Source organism: Miniopterus schreibersii (assembly GCF_964146895.1).
Source record: "Miniopterus schreibersii genome assembly, chromosome: 13".
NCBI classification, from domain to species: domain Eukaryota; kingdom Metazoa; phylum Chordata; class Mammalia; order Chiroptera; family Miniopteridae; genus Miniopterus; species Miniopterus schreibersii.
In genome coordinates this window covers 9,701,797-9,712,550 of record NC_138113.1, presented here as the reverse complement: position 1 = coordinate 9,712,550, position 10,754 = coordinate 9,701,797, and the positions used below count along the sequence as shown (strand labels likewise).

Sequence of the window (10,754 nt, the reverse complement as noted above, 5' to 3'; positions counted from 1 at the left end):
AATACTTTACAGTGAACCAAAAGACCTTTGTCAATGTGGATACCCTTGTGTTTAAAACAGAGGCCCATTCTAGAAATGGCCAAACAACAGCACATTGTTAGAAATTTGAGAGCAGGCAGCTTGGGTAGTATTGGTTGTTTCATGTGTAAGATTGTATAAATGTAGTCTTTCTGTTTAGTTAGTAAGTGTCCGTGTATATTGTGGACCTTTGTTCACAGTATATCTATAAAAAAATACGTGATGCTTATTCTTATAATCATGAGCTCCCATGGCATGGAAATAGTATAGTTATTACCACATTCATCATAGCTTGGCAGCTTGGAGGAGATAGCTGTAATTTTCTTCTTATAGTTTAGTCATGGACCAAATGGAAAAACACAGGCTAATTGTATAAATATAAAACTATAACCCCAAACCAACTTGAAGGGTACAAGGACTGAATCACTTAAATGGGCAAAGAACATCTATTCTACTTTTAAATGCACTTAAGAAAATAGGCTATTTTATCCTTTTGTACAGTCCCCTCAAAGCCTACTATTGAAAATGAAGAAATAATTGTCTTCTTTATTTGTTATGTCTGAGTGCTTTTTGAAAGCTCTGTAAACGAGTAATTTCTAAGAAGGGCAGGCAGATGACAAAGGAGCCACAGCTGTAATTTTCTTATGAATGCTTTTGTGAATTCTGCATCAATTCTTATAATACATGATGTGCCTTTAGGTATTTACAAATGTAAAAAGAATTTTCTAAAAGGCAGTCTTGTAAGGGGAAAACAAATTAGACTGACTTATAGTGTGATGTGTCTAAGTGGCAGACTGGCTTGCCAATAGTATAGTTGTTTTAAATTAATAACAAGGGGAAATTCCTGTTGACAATGATGGCCCATCCATCATTTGGATTCATATATCTGTTAGCTGAATTTTGTGATCTAAAGAGTTTTAAAAATGCCCTCTAATTGTTTGGCAATGTTATGGCCTGTCCTAGTTAAGATATAAGGACTTTAATTTAGTGGACAAATATTGAGGACCTACTCAGTGCCAGGTCTCTGTGTGCTAAGATGCTGACGATACAGTTACACTTGGTCCTCTGTACCAGGCATCGAAGACGCAGTTTTTCAAAACTGCTTTTAAGGGTGCAGGGAATGGTTGTGTCCATGAACATGCATGTGCATACATGTCTGCCAGAGCTGCTTTACACGCTTTGAGGTTAAATTTCAAGTTTCTAAGAAAGATTTTGTATGACCCAAGAATGTATTGACCAGAAGTTTGAAAATGACATATGACGGCTCAGCATCACTCTCCTGCTTAACACCTTTCAGGGGCTTTCACAGGACAGTGTCCACACATGTGAGCATACAAAAGGGGTAGAGGAAGCAGGCCCTCCTCAGCCTTAACAATTTCAAGTCATCACTGACAGAACAGCCCTCACTAAGTTTAAAAGCCATGCCAGCTAAAAGAAAAAATCCCCGAGCCCCATTGCCCCAGGCTTCTTTGAACACACCAGGAAGTGGGCTGATTTAAAACCTACCTGGGAGTTCCCGTGAGTTACAGTAAATGTTGAATCAATTATGCAGAATATGTGGAAACACTACAGAATCATACATTCTTCTGAAGTAATTCCCAATGCAAGTTAGAGCAAACTGAGATGCAACTAAGCAGTTAATGTGAAAACCAGCTTGGAATCAGTCTTTTCAAAAGTCCTTCTCAGTGTCAGTCAGCGGATGGCCTAAGGCCCACCACACCTTCGTTTATTCAGATGCAGTGTTCTTTTCCATCTGGGTGCAGGGAGCTCATCCCTTTAAGTCCAAACAGCCACAGATGGCAAGGTGATAAAGTGCTGAAGTCCCACTTTTGATTGCTAGGCTGTGGGATCTGAGCACAATATATTCCTTTCGTTATTCAGAGGAGACCTGAGCCTGCGAGATGAGTGGCAAATACACCGAACAAGGCCCAGCATGTACACTATCGCACTCTAAGTATTGTATTTATTCTCACTCTCCTCGCTCCCTTCCACTCTTTTTCCCAAGGGTGACTGGCTTATGTGGTCCTTAAAGTACTTCCTACCTACAATAAGGATGCACAGGAATTTGTCAAGCACAGAGCCTTTATTTTACATGTCATTTCCAAAGAGGACAGTTTGTAAGTCAGCAGCCAACAATTTCCAAGAGAGAAAGTGACAGCAAAGGTAACTGGCTCAAGTCCCTCTGTGTACACCATGTACATTTCTTGTCTGAGCACCTTGTGTGTCTGGCTTAAGTGAAGGTAAGGCAGTGTAGATTGTGCAAACAAGAAATCTGTGTTCCGTGATCGGAATGGCTACTACATGCATCACACAAAGTGCACAACCTGAAATGTTTCGATCTGCAACTGAAGTTTCCTCAAGCAAAGATGTGCATGAACAATGTGAACACATACAGAGCAACTTAGGCAGAGAGAATGGGAAATGTCGTGGGGCAGTGAGGTTAGCGCACTGATCAAGAGCCCCAAGCAGGAGCCGTCCCAGTGGCAGAGCAGGCTAGGGGGTGAGCAGCAGCCATCTCCAGCCACCTTAAGTTCCTTCCTGCCTTCACTCTAAGTTGAGCAGCTCCACGTCAAAGATGAGGGTGGCATTGGGAGGGATGACACCGGGGTGGCCCGTGGCTCCATACGCCACATCAGGGGTGCAGGTCAGCTTCGCCCTCTGCCCCAAGCTCATCTAGCAGGGATGGGGGCAGATGGGGAGAGGAGAAAGAGGACCCAGCTTGATTTAAAAGAAAAAAGTAAGATAACTATGGCATATTCCCAAACCGTCCTCACGGTAACTGAAAATCTGAGATGAATTTTATATATGGCACATTGAAGTTGTGCTAAGAGTTGTAGCACATGCAGATTCTGACTCAGAAGAGCAGAAACTTGACGGTGGGACAGTGACTTCCACAAAGCAGCCTCAAATTCATTCACCCAACAAACTGCTGGTCATTCAGTGTGTGGCCCAAATGCTTCTATTTGTTCATAATTGTTCCACACCCTCTTTCAAAGAAACCTAAAGAGGGTGTCTAAAGAGCACAGATACATGCACACAATCAGGTAGGTGACAGTGAGTTCATTAGAGTGCTCGAGATGAGAGCCACGGCAAAGTGGAGGAGCTAAAAGAACCAGTAACGGAGCATCGTGACTTCTCAGACCAAGGAAGCAGTGCGAACCAGGCTCCTCGCAGCAGTCATCAAGAAGCGCCGGGCGGCACTAGTGGGACTTGGTGAAACTCAAATAAACTGATTTTTAAATTTTGAATATCTGACTCAAAAATTTTAAGTGGGTTGGTTAATAGTATTTTATCAATGTTAATGTCCTGGTTTTATCATTGTGCTATGGTTATGTAAAATGTTAACATTTGGGGAAGCTGGGTAAAGAACATATGAGAACCCTACTATCTCTGCAATATTTTTGCAAGTCTAAAATTGTTTCTTAAAAAAAGTTGGATAAAAACCCCACCTTGGCCTACCCTACCTCAACTCTTCTGCTGCCTCGGTCAGGGTCAGCTGGTAGCTCACAAGCCTCCCAGCTAGTTCTGAACAAACCTGGGGGATAAGCTTGAGATAAGATCCCCCAGTGACACAAAGGAGTTGTGCTGGCAACAAAAGAGGTGGGGACACAAAGCCAGGACTGAAACTAGATAGTATGGCCATGCCCTGGCAGTAGAGTCAAAGCAGTAGTGGCCTGTGATGGGGGGGGGGCAGAGTGTCGAGCCCAGATCCCCGACTCCTCAAATCCCCCGTAACAAGGATCTTCATCCTACCTGGGCTGCACCCTCTTCAAAACCCTTGATGACTTCCTGTTTGCCAATTCTGAACTTGAAAGGTTTGTTTCTGTCTCTGGATGAATCAAATTTCTTCCCATTTTGGAGCATTCCTGTGAAAGCAAGAATAAGGCAGAAAAGAGCCGTGGTCATGAGTCAACTCCCAAATCAGGTTCAACGCAGCTAAAATGGTCATCAACTGTAGGAAGGATAACTCAATACATTCACATAATGAGCTGTACAAGAATGAAAAACAACCACTCTGGATAAATCTCACAGACATAATATCGAGTGAAATAAGCTAAACATAAAAGAGCACACACTCTAGCCCTGGCCAGGTGGCTCAGTTAGTTGGAGCGTTGTCCCGGACACAGAGATTGCAGGTTCCATCCCCAATCTGTGCGTATACAAGGAGGCAAACCGATCAATGTTTCTCTCGCTCTCAAAAAGTCAAACATATCCTTGGGTGAAGATTAAAAAAAAAGAGTACACATTCTATGATTCCATTTATATGACATTCAAAAACAGGCAAAACCAATTCATGGGAACAAAAGAACATTAGTTACCTTCAGGGAGGTGTGATAACTGAGAGGAGACAGGAGGGAGACTCCTGGGGGTGCAGGAAATGCATATGTTGATCTGGGTGGTGGTTACCTAAGTGTGATCACTTTGAAAACTTTCATGGAGCTGTACATCTTAGATTTATGTTCTCTACTGCATTTATATTTAATTAAAAAGTTTACCAAAAAGTCCCATATACTCTCCTGCTGTGTTTGAAAACAGTCCCTCCCCAAACCAGAGCTGCTCCTGGCTGATGTTAGTTTAATGCACGTGGCCTGCTCTCTGTATGTATTTTGAAAAGTCTTTGCAAAAGGAGGTTGCGGTTTCAGTAACTTGATAAGTACTGATCTGTCTGCAACGTGTAGAACAGATAAATCGATTACACAGGTCAGAGGCCCCAGAAGACTCACGGTAATTAGGCCACATCACCGGGAGATAAAACACAGCTCCAGCCACTGACATCAGCGACCAGCAACACAGCAGTTTAGAAACATACCCACAGCATCTGCCTAGAATTAACCTACCCTTCACACCGGGCCAGAGAACTGCTAAAAATGGTCCCATCGCAATGCGTCCAGGAATGAAACTGGCCTTGCTGTCTGCTACGTGGCTGTCACCAGGTTTGCCACATTGAGAAGTGGGTCACAAGGCAGAGCACTCACCCCCCCCTTGGAACAAACACCTGCTTGTGATCTTCCTGCCAGCAGTCCTCAGGAACTCCATCTAGAATGTTCCTCAGCCCACCTATCCTTTCAACACAGATCATCCAAGAGGGGTCAGCAGAGACGCAACACCTCCCCTGGCTCCTGCAGCAATGCTGCCACCCCACCCCTCATTGCACCAAAGCCTCTGGAAGACTTGTCTGCCTTCTCCCACCCCCCACAGCCTTAAAGAAAGTAGGAATTCTCCCTTTTCACCTTTGTGCCCTCAGTGCCCAACAAAGCATCTTGCACACAGTAGGTGCTCAATAACAGTAGGCTGAAGTGAATAGTCTATTTCTGAAAAAAGAGAGGCAGTTCTGAGGAAGCCACCCTCTTCTCTAATAATATTGTAGGAAGAAAATGGAGTCTGCAGGGATGGTCAGGGCTCTCAGAGCTGTGCAAAGGGGTTTCCAAGTATCAGACTGAGCCAGGAGGGCCAGGACTCCACTCTGTCCATACAGAGGCAAGGAATGGAGGGGCTTGGCTCCATGAGAGGCTAGCACCAAGGATGACTCTTTGCTGGTGTAAGTGGGGAGGGGTTAGCCTTGCAAGGCCCCTTTCTTATTCCCACAAGGCTGGCTGGGAGAAGAGGGGATAGCTGGTCAGAGGGACACTTGGTTGCCTTGGGCTTTGGGCCTGACCCAGGGGAGCAGATGTCTCTGTAGAGAAGAATCAGAGGAGAGACCTACCTTGGGAGGGGCAGGTCTGATGAGGGCTTGGGGAGCAAGGCCTACCTGTGTAGTGCACCACACACGTCTGGCCCTTCTTGGGGAATGTCCTTCCTGCAAGAAGACATGAGGGAAGATGAACAAATAAGATATTAGAAAAAGTCACCTGGGACATCAGGTGTGACTGGCCCACATTCCCTCTATAGCAGGAAGATGCCCATGGCTCTGGTTCTGGCTCTGTGCCTTGTATAAGCCAGCTTAGTCGCTTCACCTCTCTGGCCTTGATTGGAACTTCATTTCCTTGGGTTCCTCAACTCCACTCCCTCCCGGTTCTTTCCTTTCTTTGATTGCACCTTTTACTTTCCCTCATCTATTCCACAAGCATTCACTAACAGCCTACTATGTGCCAGGCCTGGACTAGATTCCAGAAACACAGAGCAATGTATGAACTCATGATGAAGTTAGGGAAACAGACACATAAATAAGTAGATTCTGAGGCAGGGCAATGACTGTCATCAAAGATGCATAAATACAATCATTTGCAAACATTTACTGAACACCCGCTACATGTGAAGCCTGGGCCTGATTTTGAGGACACAGCCATGAACCACATAGGCAAGCTCCTCACTCTTCTGGAATTTACATCCTAATGGAAGGACATTAACAACCCTCAAATAAACAAGATAATTGTAGGTTGTGATAAGTTCCCTAAAGATGAATTAAAGAGAGAGACAGTGGGCAGGCCATTTTAGAAAAGGTGGTCCAGGGTGGCCTCTCAGAGCTGAGACTCGAGAGATGAGCAAATGTTGGAAAAACACTGAAGGAAGAGGGATCCCAGCAAGTGCACAAACCACGAGGCAGGAAAAGATCAGTGCATTGGCAGAACAGGAAGGAGGCCAGGAGACTGGAAAGAAGGGCGGGAGGAAGAGATGAGTGGGAAGGAGCCGGACCATGCCAGGCCTTGCAGAGCTGTATTTAATTCTAAGTGCAGCAGGAAGCCACTGGAGGGTTTTAAGCAAGAATGACATAATCCGAATTAAGATTTTATAAGATCACTCTGGCTGCTGTGTGTAGGATAGACGGTCCGGCGCCCATTGCAGTAATCCAGACAGGAAATCAATGATGGCTTGAATTAACGTGGTGGCAGCAGAGAGGGGAGCCAGAAAGACTGGAGATACATTCTGGGAGCGGAGCTGACAGGGTATGCTAATGGAGTGGAGATGGGGTCTAGGGTGAGGGAGAGGGAGAAGTCAAGCACAATGCTTGGGTTTTCTGTTTGGGCAGCTGGATGGGTGGGGGGATGAATTCCGGAGACGGGGAAGACTGGAGGGGACAGATTTGTGCGGGTGGCAATCTCGAGATGCCCATTAGACATCTGAGTTTATATTGCAAGTAGGCAGATGAAGAGTCTGCACTGGAGGTATCAATTTGGGTGGCACTTAAAGCCATGAGGCTGTATAACAATGCCCTGGGAGGGCCAACAACTGAGCCGACACTTAGGGGACTCTGTGGGAACCCACAGAGGGAGCAACTGACTGTGGGTGTCGGGGAAAGCATCAGAGAGGAGATCATAATTAAAGTGGGATCTTAAAGGATGAGTAGTTTGCCAGAGGAAGGAAAAGGAGATAATCCGGGAAGAGTGAACAGCACACTGAAAGGCCTAGAGTTAAGCGCAGTGGGCATCCTGTCTGGTTCACTGTTGCAACCCCAGGGCCCAAAACACAGGGCACATTCGACCAACATTTGCTGAGTGACGTGTTTAACAACTTTCAAGCAGCTTACTAAAACTGGAGAAAAAGTTGGTAGTGGGGGTAGGGACTGAGAGTGAGAGCTGGGAGGTAGGTATAGGTTATCTTGCCCTGGCTGGGTGGCTCAGTCGGTTGGAGCATCATCCTGCGCCCCAAAAGGCTGCGGGTTCAATTCCCAGTCAGCGCACATACCTAGGTTTCAGTTTTGATCCCCAGTCGGGGTGCGTACAGGAGGAAGCCGATCAATGTTTCTCTCCCCCATTGATGTTTCTCTCTCCCCCCTCTCCCTTTCCCTCTCTAAAAAACAATGAACATATCCTCAGGTGAGGATTAAAAAAAAAGAGAGAAAAAAAGAATAGGTTATCTCACCATCTGCCTGAAGGAGATGGAAGATTTGCTAAAATATTTCATGCCTGGGGCGGGACATGGTCAAAAAGGCTGTGGTGTAGAAAGTGAGTCGGGGTGAGGGGGGAGGCCGGATGGAAGGCAGGGAGGTGGGACTGGAAGAGCAATTTAGAAGCTGTGCAGAAATCCAGGCGAGAGATGATGGCGGCCTGGGGATGGTGCCTGAGATACTCAGCACAGGGACCCGACAGAAGTGGGTGTGGGGCTGGACCAGGACAGGCACCCCCAGCTCTGCACTGGCATAGGGGCTGAGACAGGAATGTGTGTATTTCCCTCCCCTTTTGTGCTTCCTTGACTCGGGGTTTTCAGTTGGGCTGAAAGCAGGCCAGAGCTCCTCCGGGCTTTCCCTAAAAATAATAATCCTCCAGAGAAAATGCCCCTTGTCACTGGCCAGACAGGGAGTTATACGGAGAGAAGACTCCAGGCTCCTTTGAGGCAGGGAAGGGAGGTTTCCTGGAGGTGAGAGGCCTGGGGAATACACTTCCCAGGACCCAGCACCGTGGTTCCCAGTGTGGGCAAAGAAGCTGTACCCCGCCCGGGGACCCCAGGTAGAGCTGGGACTTCCAGGGACCACGGCCTTTCCATAGGGCTCCCCAATTTTCTTGGGGGGGGTGGTCAGTAAAGTCTGACGTGAATTTTGTCTGACAAATGCTGTGGAAACGGGGGCTCCAGTCTGACTTAGGTTTTGTTAAGAAATAAGACATATGTGCACAACCCAAGGACACGGACAGCGGTGGGGAGAGGGGCTGGGAGGGGGTGGGACGGGGTGGATGGGTCATTGGGGAGAAAAAGGGGCATCTGTAATATTTTAAACAAAAAAAAATTAAACAAACAAAAACACTAGGGAATCAACTTAGGCATGGAAAAAATATTATTTTTAAAGTTTGAAGATAAGTGATTTTTAAAAGAAAAGAATAAGTCACATAAAAATAACAGTTTAACACTCATGAAAAAAGGAGAGCGAGCCAGCTGCTCCTTGCACATGCAGAGCCGTCATTCGGGGGTGACGCCTAAGGCGCCCCGCTTGGGGCACGAGGGGCGCGGCTCCCAGAGGCAGGGCACCGGGCACAGGGGGCAGCAAGTTCTGCTGCGGACTTGGGGGGCTACGAGGCGCCGGTGGGACCGCCAGGCGCAGGCTTGGCCGCGCTGGAGACACGGGCCGCGGGGGCTCGCGGGGGGCTCGCGGGGGGCTCGCGGGGCGCTGGAGGCTGCGGTCGGAAGGCCCCGGGCTTGCGGACGGCACGGAGCGCGGGGGTGAGGCTGACGGGCGGGGAGCCCCCCGCAGGCCCGCGGTCCCCGCCGCGCCCCACCGCCCAGCCGCAGGGGGCCGCCCGGCCGCGGGCGGGCGGGGGCGCGTCGGGAGGGGGCCGCCCGGGCGGCAGAGGCCCCGAGCGGGTCCCTTCCCCGGTTTCCAGAGCCCGCCCGGCGGGAGCGAAAGCGGGGCTGAGACCCGGCCCCGGGAAATCGGGGGGAGCGACGACCAGCGGCCCGGCGCGGCCTGCGGGGCGGAGGCGCCCCCGCCCCCGGCCCCCGCCCCCGGCCCCCGGCCCCCCGCCCCCGGCCCCCCGGCCCCCCGGCCCCCCGCCCCCGGCCCCCGCCCCCGGCCCCCGGCCCCCCGGCCCCCCGGCCCCCCGCCCCCGGCCCCCGCCCCCGGCCCCCGGCTCCGGCCCCGGCCCCCAGTCCCCGGCCCCGGCGAGGCGGCGCGGGGATGGCGAGGACGCCTCCTCAACCTCCACCGGTGCGGGCGGGGCTCCCGGTGGCCGCCGCCCGAGGCCCTCCCGCGCCGGGCGCCCTCCGCGCCACCGCGGGGCAGACCCCCGCCCGCCCGGGACGCGAGCCCTCCCCGCCGCGGCGCCGCCCGGTACCGTCTCCCGGGGAGATGGTCTCGATCTCCACGCCCATCGCGGTCCCGCTGGCCCCGCCTCCGAGGGTCCCGGCTGCGGCCCCGGCCCCGGCCCCGCAGGCGCAGCGACTCGCCTCCGCCGCCGCCGCAGAGCCGGAGGAGGTGCGCGGGAGCCGGGACCTGCGCGGGGAGGGGCCGCGGGGAAGGGGCGGCGAGCGGGGCGGGGCCGGGGAGCGACCCGCGCCCCCGCTCCCAGCCCCGCGGGGCCGACGGTCCTCGGCGCCCCGCCCGGGAGGACGCGGGGGAGGCGGGCCGGCTTTCCCCGCCCGCCCGCTCACCCGTCCGTCCGTCCGTCCGCCTCCCGCCGTGCGTCCAGCACGCCGCTCTCTGCTCCGGGAGCCTGCTGGGTGCCGCAGGGCAGGCGCAGGCCGGCAGCTAAGCAGCCCTCTAGCCAGACGCGCGCCCCGACTCGGGGCTCAGCACCTTGGGGCGCTTCAGAGCGGCACCTGCCCCGCCGGCTGCCCGCGGCGCCCCCCCCCCGGGGCAGGCTGGGGGCGGGGTGACAGGCGCACTGCCGGCCCCTCCCCACCCCCTCGAAGCCCTCGTTCTGTTCCAGGTGGCTCTGCCCCACGCACGCGTGGGTTCCCACCTTTCCAGGCAAAGAACTGCATCCTGGGAAACCGACTGAATGAAGACAGAGTCGCGGTCCCGCAGGGGCCAGAACCGGGACGGGGGACGCGCACAGCGCGGGGGGATTCGCGCCCCGCGGGGAATGGCGCTCGGCCTCGGGTTCCTCCTCCACCCAAAACAGAGCCGGGACTCTGGAAGGGCTTTTGGAAGAAATAACGGTTGCTCGAAGAGTGAATGAATGGGTCTTTAGATTTCTTCTCTAAATTCTTATTTCTAACCCTTCCCTGCATTGTTCCAAAAGTTATCTGAAGGTGTGATTCTGACACGTGGCGCTGGAAGATGGGGGGGGGGGGCTGAGCAGAGGCGTCCGCAGCAGGCCCCAGAGGGGGTCTTCCCCTCCGCCCCGGGGTTACGAGGAGGCCTCAGG

At 51.9% G+C, this 10,754-nt stretch overlaps 1 protein-coding gene across 3 annotated transcripts; it reads right to left on the bottom strand.

Annotated features, from left to right (window-relative positions):
* Window positions 1–2,082: 2,082 nt before the first annotated feature.
* On the bottom strand, window positions 2,083–10,273 carry FKBP1B (FKBP prolyl isomerase 1B). Of its 3 annotated transcripts, none has more exons than XM_081156802.1 (4): window positions 10,036–10,273; window positions 5,768–5,815; window positions 3,772–3,884; window positions 2,083–2,691 (listed from the first exon to the last, which is right to left on the bottom strand). In XM_081156802.1, the coding sequence occupies exons 3-4, from the start codon at window positions 3,880–3,882 to the stop codon at window positions 2,563–2,565; spliced, it is 240 nt and encodes a 79-aa protein (XP_081012928.1). In that variant the 5' UTR covers window positions 3,883–3,884; window positions 5,768–5,815; window positions 10,036–10,273; the 3' UTR covers window positions 2,083–2,562. The 3 variants fall into 3 exon arrangements, with proteins under 3 accessions (XP_081012928.1, XP_081012926.1, XP_081012927.1); XM_081156800.1 differs by lacking the exon at window positions 10,036–10,273 and adding an exon at window positions 9,720–9,972; XM_081156801.1 differs by lacking the exon at window positions 10,036–10,273 and adding an exon at window positions 9,720–9,969 and having other exon boundaries at window positions 2,083–2,736.
* Between the last annotated feature and the right edge of the window lie 481 nt (window positions 10,274–10,754).

Bases quoted from the DNA above. Each gene is read 5' to 3' on its own strand.
- FKBP1B (XM_081156800.1), bottom strand. From the start codon at position 9,756: ATGGGCGTGGAGATCGAGACCATCTCCCCGGGAGACG. The intron at 5,816-9,719 runs GTACCGGGCGGC...GTCTTCTTGCAG, and splicing joins GACCATCTCCCCGGGAGACG to GAAGGACATTCCCCAAGAAG. The intron at 3,885-5,767 runs GTAGGCCTTGCT...TTGCTTTCACAG, and splicing joins GTGTGTGGTGCACTACACAG to GAATGCTCCAAAATGGGAAG.